Source organism: Lathamus discolor, chromosome 4 (genome assembly GCF_037157495.1).
Source record: "Lathamus discolor isolate bLatDis1 chromosome 4, bLatDis1.hap1, whole genome shotgun sequence".
Lineage (NCBI taxonomy): Eukaryota > Metazoa > Chordata > Aves > Psittaciformes > Psittacidae > Lathamus > Lathamus discolor.
Genome location: NC_088887.1, coordinates 44,344,990 through 44,371,699, shown reverse-complemented (window position 1 = coordinate 44,371,699; position 26,710 = coordinate 44,344,990). Strand labels below are relative to the sequence as shown.

Here is a 26,710-nt window from a genome sequence, read left to right as displayed (position 1 = left end):
GGATTGTCAGAGTTTCTGAAAGTAAGTGTGAAAGATGATCAGTAATATCATTCAATAAATCTGATCTTATTAAATGCTTGGAGACCTTACTTCATCCTGGGGATAACAGTAGCTTTTAAATGAAAAAAAAAAAAAAAACCAAAACAACTGTATTGACACAACAATTCTCTTAACATTTAAAATAAGGGTTGTTGTGTGTGTTTTTTTCGTTGATACATAAACACTGTTCCTCGTCTCAAAGAAAGGTCACATCGTATTTCTGTGTTGGCAAAAGTATCTAAACATTATGGAAGCAGAGTGATTTAACCATGGGATTTTTGTAGCTGTTACTGCATAGCATCACTTTCTCTACATGATGGAAGTTGCTGATTGCTGTCCTAGACTGTGTCATGGTCTTCTGAAAGAGATGCGTGCTGCTGCCTTACAGGTGGATGTACCCATTGGTGCTCTGCAAATTGGCATTTGAGCATTTCTTAGGAAGGCTGTCAAATTTTAGGGAGTCATTACTGAGTCCTGATGAGGCTTGTCCTAATCAAAAGTACTTCCCAGTACGTGTTCATCCTATCCAGTGTCCATGTTAGCTGCTCCTTGTAAGGAAACCCATCAACATCTTACAGATATTGTCTTTTTAATTTTCCACTTTTTCCTAGAGAGTCATTTAATAGGTGCCATTAATACAGTTATTTAGCAGCTACTCAGACTGACACCAAGATGGTTTTGCTCTCCTTATGGCGTGCAGGAATTGCACCAAGTTCTGTCATAACTGCTTTTCTCAAATTGGGGAGTGAAGCAAGAGGTGAACGATGGAAATTAAGATTGAAATAATGGCAAACCTTCACGACAATACAATAATAAACCCCTAAGTGTTACGGATGTTGGTGTTCGTGGTCTAGCTGGGTTTTCTTTGAGCTGCTCTAGACCTGCTTAGAAACTGAGGCGTGCTGAAGTGCGGTGTGTGTTGTGACGGTGGGAGAGGCTGGTTTAAGTACCCCTCGCAGAAGGCACACGAGCGTTGCGGCGGCGCGGGGGGATCCGTGTGAGGAACACGCACAAGCGTGCGTTTCCGAAGGGTAGAGGTCTCGGCCGCCCGGCCTTGGGTTCGGTGGCTGGGCGGGCCGCCGGGCCCCGGCCCCTCCGCCTCGCCCTGGCTGAAGTGCTCCGCCGCAGCCTTTAGGTGGCAGCACCGGATGCCGTTTGCCGGCCTCTCGCAGAATGTCTCGCAGGCAGAGGTGCCCGCGGGGATACTTTACGTGCTTCCCGTATAACCTGCGTTTCAAATACGAAATACAGCGGGGGGAGGCCCGTCGGGCTCCGTTCAGCGGGCAGCAGGGCCGGCGGCCTGCCAGACCTCTCCCACGGGGCCGAGGCGGTGGGGTGCGCCTGCCCTGCTGCGGGTGACGCTTGTGTGCCTGGGGAGTGTGCGTGGAAAAACGTGTGAAAGTGGTGTGCAGAAGTGTTGTCTTTGAAGTGCTGCGATCAGGAAAACTTCCTTGGCCTTTTTTCCCTTCATCGAGTGACCCCTTTTGCTTGATAGTTAGTAAATGTTTTAATAATCCTATGAAATAATTCAGGAGCAACTTCTGGAACTTTTATTGTTTACTTTTGTCGCACTAGGTTCATCAGTGCGTTTTTAATGTCGTTTTTCTGTGCCAAACCTTGCGGTTTTGGTGGTGTTGGAAAGCTTACCTGTGCTGCAGGTAATTTAATGTAGCCCTGAAGATTTTTACATTGGAGTAAGTCAAAGTCCCTTTGATTTTTTTCTTGATGTCATGGAAAAATAAATAAAATAAGCATTTAAAGAAGTTCACTGATTAGTCTCATCATATTAATTTAAAAATTACCAAAACCAGGTTGGTTCCCCCCACCCACCCACCCACCCATTAGATAGACCCTGTTTTGTTTACAGAGTAGTATGAACAGTGTGACCTGGTCAGAAAGGATACCAGTTATTGTGCTGAAATGGATTAATTGAACCAACTGACTTTTCCTGAAAGGAGATCTTAAAATAGGTCCCAGTTCCACAAGATAATTAAGGCAGGCATGCTCTTAAAAAGCCTGATTTGTAGTCCCTTTCATTTCTCTGGGGCTGTTGGCACACCAGGAGTTAGATGTACACTTGAATCATCACAATATTTTTCCTGTTGTTTTCTCAGGCCAAAACAGCTAAGGAAGTTCAGAGATAGGTGTGATTTAAATTCTTCTAAAGATTTTTTTTTTTAATGTTAAATTATTGCCAGATGTCCAGATGCTTATTTGTTGTCACTGGTTTTGAGTGAAATTGGAAAACTGCATTTGTCTGAAGACCAGAATTTGTTTCCTTTTGCCTTTTGGGATAAGTTTTTTAAGTGAATTTTAATGGCATCTGTATTGGAAAGTTGCAGTGTTTTTTAATTCCCCTTCTGAACTCAGAGTAAACTGAGAAGTTTTGTTTGTATTCACCATTAAGGTCTGAGACCCAACCTACTGCATACTTAATTGATTTTTTGCAAAATCTGAGTACTAAACTCAGGTTGCCTTTCTAAACGTTTTCTCTACAGTGTGTGTGTTGCAGCACATAATCTTTATTTTCTAAACCAGCAAACATATTACTGACAAAAAAAAAAAGAGGGAAAAAGAAAACAAACAAGCAAACGAAACCCCACAGTCTTTTTGGGGGAGTACCATATGTATTAGAGTGTGAAATGAGCTATAGGCAATGTTGTTTGCTTTATTTGCTCTTTCTTTTAATGAATAACAGAAAAGCGTATTAAAAGTTTAAGAACTTCTTGGAAGTGAATTGTTACTCTTGTGCACTGGCATTTGTTTCTTTTGATAAAATTAAAATAGGGAAGACTGATAAAATTCTAGTGGGACCTCTATTCTACCAAGAACCAAATAAACTTATTTGCAATGGAATTTTTCCATGTCCTTGAATTTGTTTTATGATTGCGAAATAGAAATTCAGGATAGCGACAGTAAAGTCTCACATACCAAATCTTTTATGTAAGGACAGTCTATATTTGCCTGTATAATGCAACTGTTACATACATGCATTTGTCTTTAGCTGAATATTGTTCCCAGACATTGTCTTTAAGTCGCCTAGTACTGTATAGTAAGGTTAAGAAGAACTGTAAAATCTAGCTTCACTTTCTGTTTGTATCTCTCTTGCTCTTTCTACAGTAATTTTTACATGTGTTAATGAAATTCGCACAAGATAGTTAAACCATGGTAATCTGTGACTTGGCTTGATTAGTCTCTGTTAAAAATATTTTTTAAAGTACTTCTCTTTGATCTTACTAATAAAGTAAGCCATAGTTTTCTGAATGTTTTCTTCTACATGCTCATTCAAATAATTCTTTTTTTTTCTAGCATGTGCTATTTGCTAGAGTTAATCAAAAAAACCTCTAAATGGGATACATGGACTTTTAAAAGGTTGCACATGACAAAGGATGACAAAACCCGTGAATTTTTATTAAGTTTACCTTGGCAGTCTTTTTCCTAGGGCAGTGAACTTCGTGCTTGCTTGCTTATTTACTTATTTGTGGTTGAATCAGTATTTTTACGATCTCTTTTGTATATTTATTTGTTTAAAATCTTGTGTGCTGGCAATCAAAAATAAGGCATTTTGTCTCCAGCGCTGCCGTTTTAAATGCTGCTGCTGAATTTTAACCACTGCATTAGATTGAAACCTACATGCTGTTAACCACTGAGCCAAAATGAAATCGACCACTGCATTGAAATCAGAGTTGGCAGTTGTATACAGACTTGAAGGAGTTGGTAACAGCAGTGCACCCGTGTTTCTTTAATGGGGTTTTTATTTTCTGTTTTCGGTTTTAATGGTGCCATTTTGATTTAAAGACTGTTTCTTAATAACGATGCACATTTTTATTGAAATATTTTCAATGTAACTTAAGAAGAAAATAAAAATAAAGCCATCTGTTAGGAGTGGTTTCCTCAGAAACAAAATGTTTTGTCACATGCTCCCATGATAATGCAGTCTGCTTGTTTTATTTATAAAGCAGTCTTGCACAAGAAATAAGAATATTTCTTCATGTTTCATGAACCTTTTTCATGATTAAAAATTGTAAAACATATTAAAGTTTTACAGAAGTTTTGCTAAGGAGAGATTTTCAGCTTCTGGATTTACATTTTGTAACTTCCTTTTGAGTCTGCTTCACCAAGCATATGAAAAATGAGCCTACTTGCATGGTTGACCTCTTAAGTCTTTTGAAATTTTTGTTTCTTATTAATAGGACTGGATCCTTCCCAATTCAGAGTCCGTCACCATTACCATAAAGATGAGGAGAATGATGCCTTGGTTGGTGGCCCAGCTCAGCTCACCGATGAGGAGAAATATAGGGATTGTGAAAGATTCAAGTTTTGCTGCCTCAAATGCGGAACAGAAAATATTTATGACAATGTCTTTGATGGCTTGGTTAGTTGGGTTTTTTTTTTTTCTGATTTGTTTCTGTTCATCAGTGATGGAGAGAAATACTCTTATTTCAGATAGGATGTGTATGATGTAGGACATACCATGTTTGAGTCCTGCTATTTATAGCTTTGGAACAGAAATTTGCTGATAAGATAGTGCTGGAATATTTTTTCCCATTTTTGCATTTCAGCTGTGTCGTCTAGCAGAACATGTGAGACTATCTGGCTTCATTAATCTGTTTGCCCACAGTTGTGAATAATTGTTGCTGTAACTTTTTAAGGAATCCTTATCTTAACACCTAGGTAACTTCCAGTTCTCTGTTTAATGAAACTTTTGTACAGCGATGGCAATTTCTTATCCTAAATCATATTAATTGGAACAAAGTGTTTTTGAAACTTGTGTTTATCTTGCTACATCCCACCTCCCTCCTTGACAGTAGGGTTTTTCTGTTATCTTTCCTTCTGTCTCCGTGTGTTGAACATGAAAAGTCATAGGGGTACATTCTTGTTGAGAAGTTCTGCCAAAAAATGTATCTCTGACCTTGGATCACAACTTGAAATAGGGCCAAGTATTTAACTCTGCAGCGATGTTATGTATGTATTAGTCATTGGCAAATTAGCGAGCTTCAGAGTAGTGAAAACCTTGAAACTGAAAGCAAATAAATGTTTTATCTAAATTAAAAGTAATTATTTTAAGTTAATTTGGACAAACAGCAGATGTTTTGCATTTTTTTGAATCAAAATAAAGCCGTCTTTGGAAGCAAGAGGAAAAGACATACAAATCGAGTGATACTTTGTGAATCCTTGACTTTTGTTCATTACAGCTGTAAATAAGATAGATAATTGCATGTAGGCTTGACAACTTGCAGATGGGCTAACTGGGGAGAAGTGGATGTCAAAATCCTCAAAAAACTAAACAAAAAACCCAAACCCCAACAACCAACCCTGAAACCAAAATAAACACCGAACAGTGAAAGAAACCCGTAAACTGAATCCCCAAGTCCCCCTCTCTTCTACCTGGAATTAATGGGGGCTAGGGATGAGGGTTTAACCAAAAGCATAGTCTTGCCTTAAAAAAAAGTTTTCTGAAACTTGTATAACTGTTCATCTTATCAGGTTGTTGTTATTTTAATGAGAATTCTATCAACATAATTTTCCCTTTTCATTCATCACTTCCAGGTTCTGAAATCTTAATGTTAGGTGTTCAGAAGGTTTTAAAAATAAGGGGATATGACATGGTGTAAAACTGTAAGAACTGTTCTTTGCAGTTGGGGAAAATAAAAGATGATGAAGTTATTCTTGTTTAATGAGATTTGTCTCTACAGCCCTTTTGGTAATTTCATAGTTGGTATCTATAAGGTTGATTTTAATGTTCTGACCAGTGGGCTGAGCAGAATTTTGATGTCCCTTATAAAACAACAAATCTCTATCATTTGGGGAGATACAGAGCAGTGTGATTTGTCTATGGATTAATTTTTTTACTCAACATCAATAACTTTGTAGCAGGTAAAGAAGCATGTTCTCCAAAAGACCTTTCATTAAGAAGAGAATGGGAAAACTATAGGTTAGAGAAGTCTTTCTGTGGGTATGGCCAGCTGTGATGGGAAGAAAGAAGGCTCTAGATATTAGAGGCCCTTTTAAGACTATTATTTTTTTAAAAATATGTATTAGGTCTAGACTCCTGTGATAACTTCTGCTGCCTTCATCTGTTGTAATGATGCATGCTGGTTTTACGCTTCTGTTTGCAGGGGCAATTTATTGAACCCAGCTTGCAAAGATGCAGTAAGACTGAGTGTGAAGAGCCTCCTTTCAACTATGTGGTTCAAATGAGCAACAAATTACTGCTGGATATTAGACGCTACCTCAGAAAATACTACAGTGTAAGTACTTAGAAAATAATCTGCCATATGAAATTAGTTTTCTGAGTAGCGCTGAGTTTTTAGTTACTGTCATATTACTTTTTTTTTTTTTTTGCATGTGTAATCCAAGGTAATAGCATGCAATGTCAAAACCCAACTTCATGAAAATAAAACAATCCTGTAATGATTTCAGATAATAATTCAGAATGTTTGTTTTCTCAGTTCAGTCTCAGGATACTCAGATATATTTACATTTTTGTAACTGTGTGTCAGCATTATTACTGATGTAGTAGCTCTCTTTTACAGATTTTTAGATGAAAAAGTGCAGAGTTGATTATCTTAATGCTTTTTTAGGAAATCTATGAAGCCTATCAAATATACAGATATCAATTTCTCATGTAATTGAAAGCTGATTCTCCAGCCCAAATTGATGTGTATTAATAGTGCTACATTGTGAAAAGGAAAACTGAATATAGCTCTGTAAAAATTCTTTGAAGGACAATAGGAAGAGAAATGCTATGAATCTTTCTTCATAATGATTGGGGGGGGGAAAAGGGGAAAAAGATGAGTAGTTATTTAATTTGATATAATTCTCTCTTTTGGGGTGGCAGTGCAAGAAATCCAAAGTGCCTGCAGTAGTTGTTGACTTTGTGTGGCATTGGGTGTGGGGGGGTAATAGTTGAAATTCCTGTCTTCGAGCTGCCCAAAGTGGTGACTGCTTAGGAAAAAAAGCCACCATGATTTTTTAAATTATATCAATATATTTTGCATTTCTAATATGCTGGAAGTGTCATATTTTGTGAATTGGCAGCCAGCCATTTTGCTCAAATTTTCAAAGATCTGCTGATCCTATTACCTGCCTGCATTTTTGGTTGTCCAGCATCGCCCATTTTCACAGCTTCAGGACAGGCATCGATTTTGAAGGAACTCATAACCTTTGGGTGCTCAGCCTTTGATATACTCCAAAAAGTAAACTGGTTTTGAAAATTTGGCCTTTAAATGAATGGCTTATCAAATTTTGTGGCATGTTTTCTTAAGTATTACTTTTTGCAGACAGCAGTTACAATGCTAAGAATTACCATTATAATTTAATAATAAGCATGCATTTTGTATAGTCTTTCTTCTATATTAGTTCTTATTGCAGTTGTAGGTGAGTGTTTTCTAAGCTCTTTCCTGGAAATGTAATAATTTCTCAATGTATAATTACTTCTTTTGAAGTTCTGTGCATCAAAAGAAGTGCAAAACTTTCTTAAAGTATTTAAATTCAGGCAGTATTTCACAAGGTAGGGGTAGCTAGTTCCTTTCCATTTTAAATTAAAGGTGTAGATGACTTGGACAGGTGAAGTTACCAAAATGTGAGATGTCATATTACTTTATTGCAAAGTCCAGCTGGCTGGTAAATTATCATTCAGTTTATATTACTGTACATGTTAAATTATGCAGTGCATTATTAAATGACATGTCATAGTACTATGTTTGCACAGACTGCTTTTGTATAAAAGTTGTTCCCATTAAACTTTTTTAGATTTAATGTATGGAAGTTGTTATTATACACAATGCCACATGCTAAGTAATTTCTCGCATATAAAGTGCTAGAAAACACGTGCATAAGATGTGCAATAGTAACTTGATGAAGGAAGTTACGGGCAGGAAAAACTCGCATTACTGTTAAGAACAAAAAGTGGTGTAATATTTTACTCTGTTCCTTTTTCTTTTTTTCCTTTTTTTTTTTTTTTTTTTTTTTTGCAACCAAGCGGTGAACCAAACTGTGAAATGTCTGCATACTGAACATAGCAACTTGCTGACATTGTATTAAAATCTATTAAGTATCTTACTACATGGTATATAGGATAATGAGGTGTCCTTCAGAAGGAATGTATTTGTCCTTGTAAGTGAAAGCTTTATAAACTCAGTTATAATACTGAGAATTTACTTTTAACCTATTTAGCTGCTACAATAAGGTTTAAAACTACTTTTTGACTGTGGAATATATTCAGACTCTGGAAATATGAGATTACGTTATTGTAAAAAGTAATTTCCAAATGGAACAATAATTTTAATTTTAAAAAAGGGCTTTTCAAAGAGTTGGGCAGGTAAACTTTTTGTCCTGTTAGCTCTTAGAAAATCAGATGCTGTGAGTTTTAGTTTATTCCTTTCATCAAGTACTTGTAGTGACTGTATAACAGCTGGAGTTGAAATTCATCAAATGAGTGTTTGCACTAATATATATAATCCTATAAGCTATAAAGACACATCCAGAAGTAGTATGGCAAAGAACTGCCTGAACAAAACATTTGATGAAACTTTGAGAAGCTTATTTAACAGCCTCCTATTGTAGTGGTCGCATCTGAAAGGCACAGAAATGTAAATTTGAAATAGACAAGTATATTGTCTAACTTTGTCACTCCATTTTTTCTTTTTTTTTTTTTTTTATTTCTCTTTTTTGAGAGATTTCTGTTGTTTGTGTGTTGGTCAAATGTCACGTCATACAAAAACATAGCATGTGAAAATGAATTTTTTAACCTTTAAAATAATGAGCTAGTTTTTATGAAGGCAGCCCTGTCAAGAGCCTTTCGGCCTGATCCACAGCTCACTGAAGTGAATAAGCTTACTTTTTTTCAGAGAGCTCTGAATAAGATTTTTTTTTTTCTTTTTAGTGTTTAAGATCATTGCATGTTGTTTCCTTCAGTCTATTGAAATGCTGTTATATGTGGCTTTTGTAAATTTAGGGGCAGGGGTTGTGCCATAAAATCTAGAAGTGGAAAATCTACTTCCCTTTTTGGCACATGAAACTGGTAAATAAATACAGCAGTGATACACTTCTTCCTTTAAAAAGATGCAAATACAAGTGTGTAAATAGAATTTTGTAAGCCTCCTACAATCCCTTTTTTTTTTTTTTTTAATTTGTAAAATACTCGCCTTTATATAAATTTCCTGTTTCCTCCATCATTTTTTTGCCATTAAACATTTATATGTTTTATATCTGTCTTCCAAAACATATCTAACGTTGCTACTGTATTTATAGATTTCTTAATGGCATTAACAATATCAGTTTTGATAATCTTGCTCCTAACTGTAAATACATCTAAAAGATTACATGCAAAGATTTTATTTCTTTTGAGAAATGCATTATTCTAGGAGAGATTGGTCCTGTTGTGTGCTTGCTTTTTTTTTTTTTTTTTTTTTTTTTTTAATTCTGCTTCAGAAGAGCAAATAGATGAAAAGAGAGAAACGCTAGCTAATCTAAATTGGGAAATGAAGAGGGCTTTTTTAAGCATGAAAATTTCATCATCTTGTCAGCTGGCAGAATGCCTGCTGTGTGGATTCACAAAGGCTAAGAATTACACTTTCATGAAATTTTCCTCACTAACTGCCCTGGTTAATTTGAAAGATAACCCACTGTTCTAATTCATTCCTCAATTGGGCGGTGCAGGTTTTATCTTTGATCTGACAAAGCATTTGTGTTAATCGTTTTGGCCCTCTACTAGACACTCTTGGGATTGTGCTTTTACAATAAATGTGTCTGTGATAGCTCTTTAGTCTATTATACTTACAATAGATCCATAGAACTGGTAATTAATTCTGTACTGCTTTGGAAATGGGGAAGAATAGGTGTAGCTCTGTCAAGTGCTGCTGGGAAGTTTGTTTAGCTAGTTCATTTTTGAAGTGTTACCCTCAGCCATCAATGAAACATCCCTGCTAGGGAATGGGTGAAAGCTGAAATATGCAAGCATAAATGGAAAAACTGACCAACTTCTGTACAATAAGAGGGTGTCAGTTATAGTAAGTGGATCTAATTATTATGATGGAAACTGTTTTGAGTTTCCCACTAGAATATTCAAAGGCTCATTTTTAAGCACTTGGTAAATAAATGCCCTCTTAGATCCTCTTTTGAAAAACCCCTGTAAAAATGAGTATTCACATTCATAAAGTGAATTTCATATCTTACTCAGCCGTTGAGATACTAGTTTTGCCAACTAAAAAGAACTGAATAAAAAGCCCAAATGAACTCTATATGCCATGTGAGCAGTAGCAAAATTTGTCCTGAACTGGTTTGTCTGGAGAGCTATTGCCCTGAAGCAGCAGGTTTTTAATCTTGTTTTTAAATATACACCTGTGGTTGTATTAATAGTATATTTATAGGCTATAACCTGGTTTTATATGGAAAATATATGCTGTCTAGTTAATAGTGTGTGGCATTTTTAGATCTTTGTATTTTATTTTTTTTTTTTTTCAAAAGACATAAAATGATGCAAACTTAAAAAGAGTTTTAAAATATATCGACAAAAATCTTGGTCCAACCTCTATTGCACTTTTTATTTTGCAGTCTTTTTCTACTGGACCACTGTAACCCGTGGGCAGAAGTGAGTTTGAAGGCTATTGAACACTGCTAAATAACTTTATGCTGTTCAGCTGTGAAAATTCAGTGTTCAATAGCCCTCAAAATTTCTCATTTCTTACCTGTGGTGGGGTGGTCTAGTGCTTGCATGTTAGGTCGCAGTATAAAAGCACGTTGGTACACCTCTCAAGCTCTTTGAATTTTATTCTTTTATATGTATATATACATACATATATCGCTGTTCTGACTACTGCATATATATGTTCTTGGGTTTTGCGTTAGGATTTTGCACACTTAAAAAGGTGAAAGATTTACAGGGAAACATTATTAGAGGTAATAGCGTTCACACAGGTTTTGGGATTGCATGGCATGTTGCTTAAGAGAACAAAGATGACAGGACTCCTTGTGAACGTAGAGTCTCCCACACTTCAATCAAGTTAGTATTGCCAAGAACCCACAGGTGTACACCACCTGAACATGTGAAAATATCATTGTAGATGATAGTGATGACATTTTGTAATCATGTTCTCACAACAGTAATTGTATTGAAAGCATTTTTGTTTGTTGGGGTAGGTAGGGGTAAGAAGGTTCTTTGGCATGAGGGAAAGGTGCTTACTAGTGTCAATAGTACAATATTTTATTTATTGTTGTTCTAATAGTACTAGAAGTACATGGGCATGGGATGAAGAGTAGGTAAGGCCAGAAAATAGAAGGAATTGTGACACCGGCTGATGTGGTAGTCACAATCAGATAGCTAGACTCTGCTGTCAGTTTAATTCCAGTGGTTATTTTGAGTCCTTCCTGTTTGTATGGAAAAGGGTTTCTGAGTCTTTTCCAAGTTTGAACTTGTATCGCTGTCATTTTGGTTTACACATACAGAAACAGAGATGTTTATTTTTAGTACTGAAAGCTTCCAAGTCAAGGCAGAATGGAAAGCAATTGGAGTGAAAGATAAAAGATTAATGTGATTCCATTCACAGTTTACTGCGGACCTGAGAGAGGGAAGGGAGGCTGCCACTGGATTATGAAGAGTTTTCTCTTCCCCTCCACTGTAGCATTTTCTGATTCTTTCCCTGATTGAGGTTGAGACATGGGTTGTATTTGCAATCATGTTTCAGTTAACCAGGAGGAAAGTAAGAATATCTTGATTATTAAACAGAGCACTTAGTATCCCGCCATTTGAGAGCGTTACACATTTGTTTTTCTGCTATAATTTATGTTTATCGAATAATTAAAAGATAACCCTTTGGTCAATGTGTGCAGTGCATTTTGGGGGTGAGTAAGCAGTTACTTGTCACAGCACTCATAGCGTCTATTAAATGGAATTGATTCACTATTACTGCAACTTCTCTGTGATGTGCCCTGTAAAGGAATTGTTTGGTTTAGACTTAAAGCATCAATATGATTTTTAGTGAAGTGTTTCAAAGTAATGATCGATATGTCTTTACAAAGGGCTTAATGCTCTTCAGTGGATTTTACTAGCCATAACGGACATGCATCCATCTCACTGATGGTTGAGTGAGGCTGAGTGTGACTCTCTGCACTCTGAATTTTACCTGTTGAGAAAAGTGAATGTAAGCAAAGGAGTGGTGCCTGTTTACTGTTGATTCTTCTAGTGCTTAGTCCACAGTCGAGTACTTTGCCAGAGAAGACTTAATGACGCTAGGTATCTCTTTCAGCTCTTCATACAAAAGGCTCCCCAGGCTGGCCACACATGGAATAGGTTCTGAGAAATGGGGAATGCTTCAATAGAGTAAAACTAACTTTATAATTTCCTCTGTAGGTAGAATACAGGAATGTAAGGGCTTATTATCACAATAATTTGTCTGCTTAGGCTTATAAATAGCAGTATTGTGAAGATTGTGTTACAGGAAGTGTGCCCAGAGGTAAATATGGTCTTGGTTATGATTGCCACCAAGTGTGTAATGTTTACCTAGGTGATTGAATCACTCATCTAATAACAAGATGTTGCTGTCTTCAGAGGATTACAGAAAGCACTGTCTTTGAAGGTACTCTGTTGGAACTGATCTGTTGCCCCAGTCAAAGCAATGATGAATTTTGGCAACGCTTGGAGAGCATATTTGTGCTGCGGTATAGCTCTGTATGTCTGGTCTGGCTTTAAACTGCCTATAAAGTATGTACCTTTGGTGTAGCAGTATTTGTTACAAGATTCTGTAGCCAAGAATTTAAATTCTCAGGCGAATCTGTGCAGCCTAAGCAGAGATCTGCCGCAACTGCATTACTAACAGTTCCTGAGCAAGCGACTTTGAAAGTGAGTGAGCAAATGTGCCATCCTTGGATAGACAGAAGTGCTATGGATGCTGTATAGCTTTGTAGGATATGCTGCATTTGCGTCTTATCTTAATATCACATCATGATTCACAGGAGTATTTATGACAAATCCCTGGGCTTGAAAGCATCAGTATTCGTCTTTCTCCTTTTACAGTGGTTTAAGAGAGCCATTTTAAATCCGTTTATGTTTTTGTTATGTTCAATTTAATTTTTTGGTGGAAAAGGATCCTACTAGTTTATAATTAGAGACATCACAGGAAGCAGAAGTCCAGGTAACTCATTAAGGCTTACAGTAAGTTTCAAAACTACCAGTTCTCATGGAATTTTGTTACAACTGATGCCTTATATTGAAACAACAAATTACTGAAATATCAAAGCAGATTAAGTCTGTATTATTCTACAGAAACTTTTAATAGTGAACACATTACAACCTGCTTGCTAGGAGATGAGACAAGTCAGCAAAGTCTGCTGGCATTGGATACTTGATGCTGGCTGATGTACGCATTACTGGCAATGCTTGCAGTGCTCAAATACCGTGCGTTTCTCAGGAGAACCAAAGTTTAAAGCTGAAGCTTAAGAGACCACATTTACCCTGGACACTGTTCTTTTCACAAGGATAAGTTTGTTTGATGTTCATGACCTAAAAATTTTGTGGTTATCAGAAATGTTTTCTTAGAAATCACTAATACAGAAATTCATGGTCCAATACTGATTTTAGAAAGAGAACATTATTTGCTTTAAACTTTTTTTTTTTTTAACTAAATGGTTCTGTCTGTGATAATTTAGAGCTGAATGGGCATATAAAAGGACAAAATATGGTACATTCCTAAGTAATTGTAAGAAATCTAAGTTACTTACCCTGAAGGTTCTTAGTCTTTGTTATGAGCCTGCTTTCAGCTTTAAAAGAAATCTTAAAATAAATTTTATAGTATTTGGGAAAGTAAAATACCCTCTTTTGTAAACATTTTTGTTTGATGCTGTCTTTCATAGTCCACATTCCTGAAAATTATTGAATAAGAAAATCATGGGGGTTGGGAGACAGCAGAGGGCATGCACAAAAAACTTCATCTGTGTTTTCCTCAGCATGCTTTTCCTTGGCATAGTGGAATGGGTCCTGCAAGCATTTATTTTTTCCTACCTTTAGATGTTGCAAGAATTACTTTCACTTTCTGGTTTTAAGAAGCTAAAATTGTCAGAAAATATTTTCAGTAACATTTAGTCGCTGCTCTGTTTCTTGGTAAAAGATTCTTAGAAGCAATAAGTAAGGTGTTTCTCAACAGAAGTGATTCTAGTATTCAAAATCTCATAGTGGAGAAACTTTGTAGTTAGAAGGTTATTTCAAAAACTTACATTCGACTTAATTTAAACAGCTGTTTAGTTCTTGATATTAGTTAGTACTTAGTGCAGCAAGAGAAGATAGATAAATGCGTAAACATTCAAGGATTAGGCGGATTAAAATGGGTAGTTCATAACTTTCAGCTTGGTTCCTGGAAGTAAATTATATAAAAAGAGAAAACTGAGAGCAATGAGTCTGAGCAGCACTATTTAGCCAAGCTCCTCAACCTTTGTGTCTTCATTCATGTGCTTAGGGCTGGGGAGGGCAACCCCCTAGATGAATAAGACTTCTAGAGAATTATTTGTTGGGGTCTTTTTACAGTGTCCAAGAAAAGTCTAAGCAATACCAGAGATAATGCAACCAATTGTCTATAAGATTTTCTGTATCTTAGGAGACACCAGGGTTAATTCTAGCAGCCTGTGCTGTGTTGCTCATTTTGACTCATGAAACCTGTACAGGTTTGTTTAACAGAAACTGTTTTAAGAGCCAGTGAGGTTTTGGATCATCTGAGATGAAAAAGAGATGTTGCTTCATTTAAGTGAGAATGTTCCTGCCTGCAGGAAGAAATGGCAAAATAGACATGGCTTCAGAAAAGGGTTTTGCATTTGCTTTACTGTATCTTGTTCAGAAGTCAAGGTCTTGTAAGTTGATGCAGAGTCTTTGTTTTCTACAGAATGACAGTATTTCATTCAGTGGCTATATGGAAGTGGATTATTTTTAATTTTTTTAATCCCCAGACATATAGTAAGTAGAAGCTTTGTATGCTTACTTACCCCAACTTATCAGGTAAAAAAGCTGTGTTCCAAAAACAGGTGTTAGCCTGTATGTGTTATCCTAGGCATAGGTCTCTGTAAGGAGTCCTGGAAGCTTAGCAGTCAAGTTGGCTAGATGCGTCTTCAAATTATATTGATTACATGGTATCTACTGATGAACTTTACTTACACTTTTTACTGAAAAGTAGTTACTCTATTACTACTCTTATTCATGTGAATACTTTTTTGTGCCATCTGTTATTTTGCAAATTGAGCCTGGTGAATCGACAGTTCTGCCTGTGGTTTAATCCCATGCATTCTGTGATAGCATGCTATTTTAAAGGCCCTTTTATTGCTAAAGAGGATCCTCACCTCCCTATGTCCATGCCATGCTGAAGATTGTCTTTCCAATCTGCCCACAGATGTAGCATCCTATAATGGAGGAGGAATGCTGTGCAGTCCTGCTAAAACTGTTACAGTGACGCAGTGTCAGTCTTGTTCACTTTCTTTTATGAAGAGTTGCTGAGTTATGAAGATAGCTGAAGAGTTTCAGCTATCCATCTATCTTCAGCCTTATAGGTTGTGTTAGTGTTTAAATCCACAAATATATGAGAGAGACATTTCTGAGGTTTTCCAAAGGTATACCAGATCTCTACATAAAAATTAAGGCTCTGCAAAATTTGACAAGTAGGTGTTGGGCTTTTCTCCTGAGCAAATTCATTATCTTTCTAAGTGGCATCTGCAAGAGAGTCATCAAAAATCCACTACTATCAGTAAAGATTTCCAGATAGGAATGTTTATGCAGTGACTGAACTCATTCCATCTAAAAATAAAGATCTCCATCTTAGAATTGTAGCAGATACGCCAAATGTCTTTCATCTTTATCTTCAACCTCCTATGGAACAGTATAAACAAAATGTTCAATGTTTGAAGATTTTTATTTTTATACTGGACTGGAAAGCAGTGCTTCTTTTTTCTTTCTGTATTGTGACTACAGTTCAAATGTGAAAAGTAACAAGTATGAACTCCCAGATGGATTTCTTTAATTAATATACCCACTCAAGAACGGTATCATCCCAGAGATTTATTTAACTGGCATTTTTCTTATGTTCTTTTTTTCCTTTATCACTTGTCACATCCCGTCTTCGAAGATTATAAGCATGCCTACACTGGAGAGCATTTCTGTAATAATATGCTTTCCTTTCCTAATGAAAATATGGTCACTATAGCAATATTCTCCCTTTTATTTAATGGATTTTTTTTGCATTAGTGCCTTCAGTTTGGACTATGTATATTTTTAGTGTCTAAGATGTTTGCATTCGCAACACTTTAATTTCTGCACTCTGCCGTGAATTTGCAGTATTCAGCATTGTGCATATTTTACAGTTGGTATGTCTTAATTATTGTTTAAATTTGTAGAAGTAACTGGAAGAATTATCTGAAAGGACAAAATGGGAGGTGGAGTCAAGTGGAAGTGTATCCTCATCAACTCTGCAGTCAGCCCCCACTTCTTTGAGTGCAAGGCAACCCAGCTGTGAGGATTGCTGGCCACACTCTCATCAGAGAGAGAAAGAGGAGAGAGAGAGAGAGAAAATTAGCAAGACAGAATTCCTTTCTATCAATCCTGTCTTTACACAAATTCAGACTTCTGAGTTCCCATACGTGAGAGTGTAACTTAATTTCCAAATTACATGATGAAAGCACATCTGTCCCAAAATTAATACCTCTTGAGAATATCGTAATTGTATATACTGAAAATAATTAGTATCTGTAATTTGCAAGTCATAAATGTCTAATTTTTAGCAAAGTTGTTTGTTTCCATTTAAGATAAATTCTCAATTTAATATCCAAAGCAACATTTGACTGTACTACAAAGGGGCCAGAATTACTTAAAAGCGGATAACCCCCTCACCCTCTAAAATACAAGGACAGAAAATGACATATGCTGAGTGCTGCTGCAGAATATAGCATTAGATTTCTGCAATAACTTTGGAATTACTGCAGTAATTTTTATTGGATAATACATATTCTTTTCTCATACTGAGACAATCTATGCTGGGTGATCTTGAATAGAGCTAGCAGATACCAAGCTACCCATTGACCACCTATCAAGCACAAATATTGAATGTAGGATTTGAATTTGGGAGAATTTCTTTTTTTTATGTATATGTGCATGTATGTGTATGTGTGTGTATGAATAATGGTATTAGGACTTATACGGTTGTTCAGAAATCTCGTAGTTCATGTGGTGTTAGTGATGCTTTTTCACCTTATTCTTTAATATTTTCATGTGGGTTTTATGCTTGTTTGAAGGAAGCAATTGCTCAAATTCCCTCTCCATCCTCCTGCTTTCTGCTTCAAGGGATCGCAGTTTGTACTGTCTTGTTCCTTTAATGGGATATCTTCTGGGGGTCATCTGGTTGGATTTAAAAAAACAAACCAAAACAAAACAAACTCTAATCAGTGAAATAGCAGTAATGGAGTAAACCGAATTGTGATATGGTCCTTGAGAGAGTCTCCTGGCTGATTAAAAGTAGTGTAGTTTTAGGATCCAAAACCCCTGCTTCTTTCCTAGGCTTTTAAGTGAAAGAAACTGGAATACCTAGTAGGGAAATGGTAATTAAAATTCCGTATGATCTGACTTGTCTTCGGTAACTTCTCAACAAGGGTAAGTCAGGCATCTTAAGGACTTGGAATTAACAAAATAAACCTGTATTATCTGCCAAGAAATGGCCAGGGATTACTCCAGTGTTTTATTTTCAACATTTTCTGCTGAGTCCATTTGTGAAGGGCTTCATGAGGCTAGTGGCAAGATGCCACTCAGTGATAAGGTGTCATTCAGGAAAAAGCTTGAGTAGCAAATACCTATTTGAGGAGGATCTAAGACTGTAGTGAAAATAAGGAAAATTATCTAGGAGCTATTACAGGCTTTCATAATGAGAAGTGCATTTAGTTTCTATAAAAATTAAAGCAGTGCCTTTCTAGGTAAATCTGTGAGAGAAAATCCAGCATCATACCCAAGGTATAGTCTCTCTCACTGATGGAGTCAATGTGATTACAGGCCAGTTCTTTTTCCAGATAAAAGGTATCTAGCCAGATCTTTTCCTATTTCCTTTTCTCCACTCTTATCTTAATTGCAAGTAACTTTTTAGTTACAAATGTTTCCACTCTTTTTATCCTCTAGCAGTGAGATGCTAAACTGTCTGGAATGGATTAAACACTAGGAGGTTGTTAAAGCTGTGTTTCAGTAGGAAGAACCTTCAGAGTCAAAACCAGAGGCAGTGTGACATCCTTTAAATAAATAGGTTAATGAAAGAAAATGCAAGATATATCTCTCCCACTGTCTGTGGTAGTTTCTTCAGTATAATTCTTCTAGTAGACTTCATCAGTTGTTTAGGACATTCCAACTATGAATAGCAATACTAGCAAAGGAATTTTGCTTTTTATGTCTCTTAAGTGTTTTGAAGCTCCTGGGCACCCTTCAATTTGGATGTGTTATGTTGGAGCATGTCTCGCTTACAGAAGGTGATGGAGTAGATGTTTGGAAAATATAATTCCTAGTGGCTAGAAACATGGTATACTTTAAAATGTGCCCTCTGTTTTGACCCTCAGTTGAGGATGGTCTTTCAAACACTGAGGAACAAGAAATCTGCCAGTGTGCAAAGCACTTCAAGAATCTAGTGTTGATGCATTAAGGCTAAATATCCATCCGTCTTCAGGTAGTTCCCTTACATTTTGGTACTTACAAAATTTAAATGATGGTATATGAGATAATTTTAGTTGCTGGTATTAATCTGCAGTGCTCTCCACCAGTGGTCTGATTGAAAATAGATACCACCTGGAATAATCCATACCCTCAGATAATGAGTATTTAATATAACATCCTTAAAATGAGAAAATATAGTCCTTGTCATTAGCTTCCACTAAGATTTCTACAGTGGAAGCAAAACTGGCCCTGCCTGTGTATTTCCTTGTTCAACCTGCAGAGAGGTTGGTATTCAGTACTGATAGAGCAGAGAAGCTCTCTGAGCACCAGAATATTAAGACTGAAACATGGTGCAGCAGAGATTTATTTTCTCCTGGTACTGAGCTTTTTCAGCTTCTGTTAAGGTTGTCTTTGTGAAAAGAGGCTCAACACAAAAATGTACTTGATGACAGTCTAGTCTGAAGAGGGACAGAATTGTTCCAGCAGTAAGGAATTTTTGAGGAAGTTGGTTTGTGACTTACCTGTTCACCTTCAGTAAAAAAATGAGGACCAACAAGAGGTGTCAGCTCTTCCACTCACTTGGTAGGACAGTGAACAAATGAGCCTGGGAACTCTGAAAGAGTTTTTGATCTCATCTTGTTGCTTAATTTGAGTATTTTGTCTTCGGTTGCGTCACGAGAGCAGTTAAAATTACTAAGATTCTAATTAAGATTTCCTGGTTTTGGAAAGAGGGGCAGTTTGGTCTTCTTCCCTTCTCCCTCAAGGCTTCTGTTAGGGAAAAAATTAAAATCCTTAAGTTAGGTGAGTGAATTGGTATATTGCAGTTTATTTGGTCACAGAAAAGAGTCCACAGATTCTAACTCTGGCCAGTTGATGGTGGGGGGGGAGGTTGGAAGTCCCTGCCACCAGAGGAGAAGCTATTAGTTCACCTTTTAGTGCTCTGCTAGAACATTACTTTCCTCTTTCTTGCAACTGCTTTATTATTTTAAAGATTTGACTTTTGATACTAAAAGAACCAAAAATCTGTAGTGAGCTGTGGATTTATAGGAGGGGATAAATGCCTTTTCTGACACATTAGCTACACAGGTTAGGAAAGAAGCCCCACAAAGGCTCCCTTTGGATTACTGAAGTTGTTTAAATATGTGTTACACATTTTATGGGTATGTCTGACTTGACTTTTTGGACAAAAGTCAGTTTCTTCAGCAGAAACCTGTAAAACAAACAAAACCTGTTGGACAAGGCTATCTCACCTTTATTGAGATACCAGCACACACACAGAAGTAAAGAAATTCCTTTATTCCCCAGTCTGTTCTGTGCTGTTGCATTCCATACTAACTGCTCAGTAGAAATCTTCCATACCTTTCTGTTTCTAGAGGTGTTTTATTGACAATAACTGCCATCTCAACATACCTTTTCAGGGGGAGACACGGGGAAAAGGGCAAAATTATATAAACTGAACTGCCTGATAATCAACCTTATTCTGAAACATTTAGTCATATCTAGTAATAGTATTTCATTATTGTGGCTAATGCTTAAAAAATCCGAAGTTGAAGATTTTTTTGTTTCTGAACAGAGAAGTAGTAAGATAATTCTTCCAACTGCTGAGAAAGTTAGGAAGTTACTGGAAAGTAGTTAAATGGGAAAAGAATCTTGCCTTTTTTCCAGAGTACCAGACATCTACTTTAGTGAAGTTGTGCTTAATACTAAAATGGCTTTTATAGGAAGTGTTTCTTACTGAAGAATTTAATTGTTGCATTGCCTAAAGGAAAACGTAGACACTAGTGTTTCTTTTTAGGATTTTTTAACCCAGCAACTGTTTTTTTTGAGCAAAGTTGTATTAAAGCTGTCAGATTATGAGAGCTCTGCAACTTCTTCAGAGAGCCTTGGGGCCATCCTGAGATATTTAATTGCTTTTACATCTTTTGCAAGAAAAAGACAAGAATGCACTTTATTTGAACTTAACAGTTTGGGCAATTTTCTGTAATCCAGTAAATAGAAATTGTACCCTGATTATCCATCTATGTCTGTCAAGCAGATTTTAATGGATGAATGAATAGGTCAAATACTATGCATGGAAATATACAAATATGCAAAATATGGGTCTAATTACAAAGCTCCTAAATTTACACAAGGTCATGTAAACAAGGCACTGTGTAATGATTATTAATTGTTAATAAATGCCTTCCACAAAACACAGTTCTGCTCTGAACACCTAATATTTTTGACTTTTTAGTTATATGAAGCAGCCCAATAGATCAGCTATTAGAAAAAAAACCCCAAAAGACATTCTTTTCTCTCTACCTCACTTCCATAATTGCTTCCTAATTATTTCTGGGTAGTGGGAAAGATACTGTTCTGAAAAATAAAAGTACATTCAACAGTTACGTATGAAAGTTCCACAGTAAAAATAGAATAAATTAATTAACATTCATTCATTGAATTAATAAATTCATTAACAGATAACTTTTTTTTCTCCTAAGGTAGTACTAGGAGCATCGAAGCTCCTACAGTCTGCCGTGTGATTCTACAATTTTGTCCTCTGTGCCTTTTTTTTTTTTTTTTTTTGTCCCATAGTTATCCTTTGAAACTCTTTTTAACTCTATCCCAACTGAAACCAGGACGGTCCTCAATGTGTCCTGCCTTAATTCTGTTGCCCTTTCCTTTCACCCTCATCCACATACCTGTTACACTTAATCCGTTTTTATCTCATGTCTCTTAAGTCCACTGTAAATGCCTGTACTGTGCCTGTAAGAGCGGAGGAATTTGCAGGAAAAGAGAGAAACAAGGCTGAAATGGGAGATATTGTTCAATTAAACAAAACATGCAAATACAAATTTACTTTCTTTGCTGGATATATATTATTATATTGGGTTGTTAAGTTGTATGAACAGACAGGTAATTTGGACAGCAATGGTGAAGGAGGTTGCAGGTAGTAAAACTTACCTATAAGGCATTACATAGTTTTGCCTGAAATTTTTGTCTGGATTTGCAAGTACAGTCCTCTGCAGCTGCAAACTGTGTGACATCCCTAACCTTTTTTCAGCAGGACAACTTGCTTTCCTTAGCATTGCAGCAATCATAAAATAACACATTCTGAAGACAAAACAAGTTTAAACCTCAAGAGGAATCAAATACTCAAGTTCGGTTTGAATACTGAGAAAAATGTCCAGGTCATCATTGCAGCCCAAGAGCATAGACTTGATTAAGTATTAGCCTGTGAAGAAAAGAGTTGTATTTAATGAGGGATTTGCCAGTGTAGTACTGGTATCTGACATTAGCTGAATGCTTAATGATTCAAGGAACTCCACCAAAGACAAATTTTTTCATTCAACTTTTTTGTAGAAGATGCAAGTTCCTAGTTAGTGGATGACTTTTCTAATAAAACTCGAAGTATATTCACCTGTATGACTGCAGATACAGTTTCTGTATGGCACTTTATGGCAAGGAGTTCCAAAGGCTATTTGATAGTGTTTAAAATATTTCTCTTTTTCACTGCCGTGGTTTTGTCATCTTTTCAGCTTCAGTGAAATTCTATTTTGAATTGCAGAGAAAGGTAAACAAAGCAACAAGTTTATCATTGGTGTACTTCATTGTCCACATTTCTAGGCTTTCTTTTGTCAACTTCTGTTTTCATTGACTGTCTTTTGCACTCTTTTTATTCCTCTTTTGCCATGATAGTGGTGGCAAAACTAAATATCAGGAGGCACTGATGTTCATGTATGTGAACTGTTGATTTGATGGGTACACAAAGGCTATAGGTATTTATCGAAGTCCTTTTTATCTTCTGTGTTTTTCAATATTCAAGCATAGAATTGCTTGATGTAGGTTGGTTTTAGCACTGTAGAGGCTCAGACTCGTGGCAGCTGCTGTATTAAACACATGCCCCTTCTGTTATCCTGAGAATTTGCAACAAAAATCTTTCAAGTAGTCAAAATTTAGCTTTTTTTTGTAACATACTTATGGTCCCCCTCAGGCTGCTGCGTTTTATTTTCAAATGTTAGTAGAAAGTGATGTTATTCTGCTGTATCTGGTGTGTTTTTAACCACTGAAAAAATTATTTTATCATACTTTTTTCATTTATTTAGAGGCCTGATTTTGTTGCTGCTCTTTGCATTGGTTTCTTCTATCTGGTTGTAGTGATGTGCCCAGGGTTGTAGACAGCATTTCAAGCGAGGCTTCTGCTGCCTATATACAGACGAATGATTACTTTTTAGTCCTTTGTTCAGTTTTCTTCTCCGCTGCTTTCTTCTCATTCACTTTTCCTTTTGATTAGTGTATTATTTTAGCATAATTTTTGCCTTTCAGCGTCAGTCTCTCACTGTGAGCTAACATTTATCATTCTCCTCCCTCCCTCCCCAATATGGCCAATATTATCCATGCTGGTTTTTATATTTATGCTCTTTCATAACTCTTTATTTGTCTGTTGCATTTCTGAATCTTTTCTATTTTCCAGGCTTGTGAGAACTTCCAATTTGTATGTAACTGTCACCTAAACAGTTTCTGCTGTTGATTGTTTTGGCTTTGAACAGAAAGCCTGGGTGGTAAACAGCCTTATAAGCTTAGCAGAGGCTAAACTTCTCCATCTTCCAACAGAAGGAACTCTCAATTCTGATATGAATCATTTGTCTTTTCTCCTGTGTCAGTTTTAAAGTAAGTCTAGATTCTTGCTTTCAAATAGAGTTTGTTTGGGTCAAGCTGACCTCCATCTGAGATCCCACAGGTTTTGTCCTTTGGGGTTTTTGCAGTATCTAATTCTTAGTTTTCTAATATTTCTCCTTTATAACATGAAACCATGAGTCCAGTAGTAGTGGGTGGGCTCTGTTTAGCTTGGGTTTGTTACTTTCTTTAAATTATTTAAGTGGTCACTCTTCTCACTGTTTAGAAAGAATTGTTCACATACCCCAGAAACGCTTTGGTAATTCAGAATTATTCTTCATATTTATAACTGTGGTACTACAGACAAAAGAAAGTATGACTGCATAATTTGGTCACTTGGGACCAGGCTTGGGGCATTTCTGCTACTGGTTGGATTCTGGAGTTTGAATGTATTTTTATGTTTATTTTTTTACTAATTTCAGTAAAGTAGAGCTATATAGTGCATTGTTACTGGTATGTTTGGTTCTTTTATTTTATTCCACTTCAACTTTTATGCATATTTGTAAGTTCAGTCTGTTTTGCAAACACTTACTAATGCTATAATACGTTTTCCCATATTTCCCTTCTCAAATTTTTACCGTTATTGATTGAAGATTCAATTGAGAAATGTGTTTAGAACCCTGCTTTCTGTGGTAATCATAGAAGTCAGTGGGAAGACAAGAAAATTGTATTGAAAGAAATTGTGTGCGTGTGTTTTGTGTTTCAGCATAGATTATCTCTGCCAAAATAATAGCTGTCATTTTGTTCTTGTTATATTAGTGGCCTGTAGCTTACTACTACCCCTTTTGCCTTGCTTTTGTCCATTTGTCTATTTCTGAGTGGAAAAAGAATTTTGTGAAGGGCCATAATTTGGGGGCTTTATTATGCTAATAAAATCAATATTTTGTTATCTGTTTAAATTAAATATTCCAAGATGGTGACCCCACTCTACCCTAGTATCAAAGCTGCAGACCTTAACATTCAGTGACTTTGAAACTTCAGTTCTGTTTAGAATTTCACGTCATGCCTGTCGCAGGAAAAAAGGATGGAAAATGTATACGCTGAGCCTATAGGACTTCCTGCAGTGCTTATTAATCCTTTATGGATCATTTGAAATGTTTCTAGTTTATTTAAGCTTTGCTGCTTGTATCAGATTGTTCCTGCAAAAAAAAAAAAAAAGAAAAAGTGATCATGCTTTGAATTTTTAAAAATGATCTCACTTTCAAGCAAAAGCACTTTTATGCTCCATTAGAGTTGAATTTGCCAAACTCTTACATCGCATTAACACAAGCTTTACTGGATAGATAAACGTGTTGTTCAAAGACTGACTGAAACTTTACCAAACTGCATATTAAGATTTTGTCATCTTGTGATTTTTTTGTGTTGAATGTTTTCTTCATGTAGATAGAGGGGAGACACAAAATTATTTCATTAAGAAACTGTGCAGCACAGTTTTGATCTCTTAGCACAGGAAAAAAAAAACACCATAAAATCAAATTTAGTAGATCGGTATAAGACTAGAGACTCTCATAAAACTCCTAAGCCATCTTTCTTTTGTGAAGAAGCATTCAAAGTTTATATGCATAACTGGGGCTCCGCTTTTTGTGTTTTGCTGCTTTTTTTAAAATAGTTGATAGAGTTGCAGAATAAATGCATTATGATTTTTAGCTTTTACTCTGGATCCACAGGCAGGAGACGAAACTGAGTAAACTTATCTTGGTGGCAAATTAAGGATTAGTCTCCAAATGGAATCCGCTAGCACAGGGGTGAGCTTGTCATTGCATTCACTGCACTTCACAGGTATATAGAGGCCAGCAGATCCCTTCACAGGAGTGGTCTGGAGGTTGAAACCTCCATGTTTTCTAATTTCCTGGGTTCCTTTCCTCTCAAAATATATTTTAATTTGTGTTGTTAGTAATTATATTTATGGGTGGTTGTGTTGCTATTGTAAGTACTGTTTTCAGGGAACTTTTTAATTGTTGTGTTTGCCAGTTAGACCAAGATCTTTATGATAACATAGCTATTATATCTTCTAGTTTTACTATTTCAATAATATTTTAATATGCTGTCTGCCCAGAATGATGTTTTTTAGGCATGGATTGTGTGAAGTTTCTGCCTTAAAAATCACTAACTTCACAGCAAAAGGGAAGATTGTTTCTTGTTAGTCTTCGAAAAGTCTCTTGTAAGAAGTCACATTCAATATTAGAATCTTAGCTTATTTCTTCAGTTTCTGTTATTTCATATGGTTTAATGACATAGGAGAATAGATTAATATCAATATAAAGTAAAAATGCCTTTTATGTTTATATGCTTTTACAATATGCTTATTACCATAGTAACTGTGAGAGCCTATTAGGTTAGTGTATTATTTTAAATGTTTCTAAAACATAAAGTATTCTCTACATACTGCACCAGAAGATTCAAGAGTCTGATTTTTTGAGGATCCACAGACTTCTTGAGTGCCCATGCGCATACGTTATATGTGTGTGTGATCATTATTCCCTTCTAAAAAAAAAATCTCAAAATCAGTGGAAAAAGGAGAAGCAAAACTATTTGGAGTATCGGCTTAAACCTTCTGACATTTCACTTTTATATGGATATGTGATCTGACTTGAATTTCAGTCAAAAGAAATTCAAAAAAAGGAAACTTTTCTTTGTACATATATATGTGGGTGTGTGTTGCCTATATAAATATGTATATACCATTTATGTATCTGATGGAATCTGGGAAGCAATTGTAGTTGGTTAGGTTTTTTTCTAAAAATATAGACTAAATAATCTGAATTGTTCTTAATGATTGCTTTTCATTTTCTTTCCCACCTTTTCCATCCTCTGACCTCTCTCATTTTTCTTTATTGCTGTCTGCTTGAGTTTTGATAAGTTAATAATGTCTGAGTTGTGCTAACGCTAATTTAAAAGAAAAAACCCCTTCAAAACACTGTAACATGAGTGAAGGTATTGTCACATGTTACAGAAGTTCCTGGCTTAGAACAGACATGTCTAGTTTTAAGATAGGTATTTGAGGAGAGAAAGGTTTAATTCATAAAGATCAGAGGTAACTAATCAGAGAAGTCAAGGTAAATTATTATGGTTAAAAATGCAGGATGATAAGGGATTGTCGTAGATGTCTGCATTTTGCAGCAAATTACTCTTTTTAAAGATAATAGTCTTCGTTAAGTCACACATCAGCATATATGAATGGTATAGCAGTCTTCCCCTGTGGTACTTAACTGCATTGGTCTAAGGTGGACTTTGATCTTATATATTTCTCATCACATGAGAAGAGAGTTCTACCAAAACCTTCTCCATTTTCCCCTGCTTTACAACTATAAATAAAATCATGCCAATCAGCCCAAAGGGCTTGCTGCTGATAATGTCAGG

The 26,710-nt window shown here is 36.1% G+C and overlaps 1 protein-coding gene across 1 annotated transcript in view; it reads left to right on the top strand.

Annotated features, from left to right (window-relative positions):
* The window catches only part of POLA1 (DNA polymerase alpha 1, catalytic subunit), a 195,462-nt gene that overhangs the window by 84,811 nt on the left and 83,941 nt on the right, over positions 1–26,710 (top strand). Inside the window, exons 33-34 of the mRNA XM_065677248.1 lie at positions 4,233–4,414; positions 6,159–6,290. Coding sequence (XP_065533320.1) covers positions 4,233–4,414; positions 6,159–6,290 — 314 coding nt within the window. The remainder of the gene's footprint in view (positions 1–4,232; positions 4,415–6,158; positions 6,291–26,710) is intronic.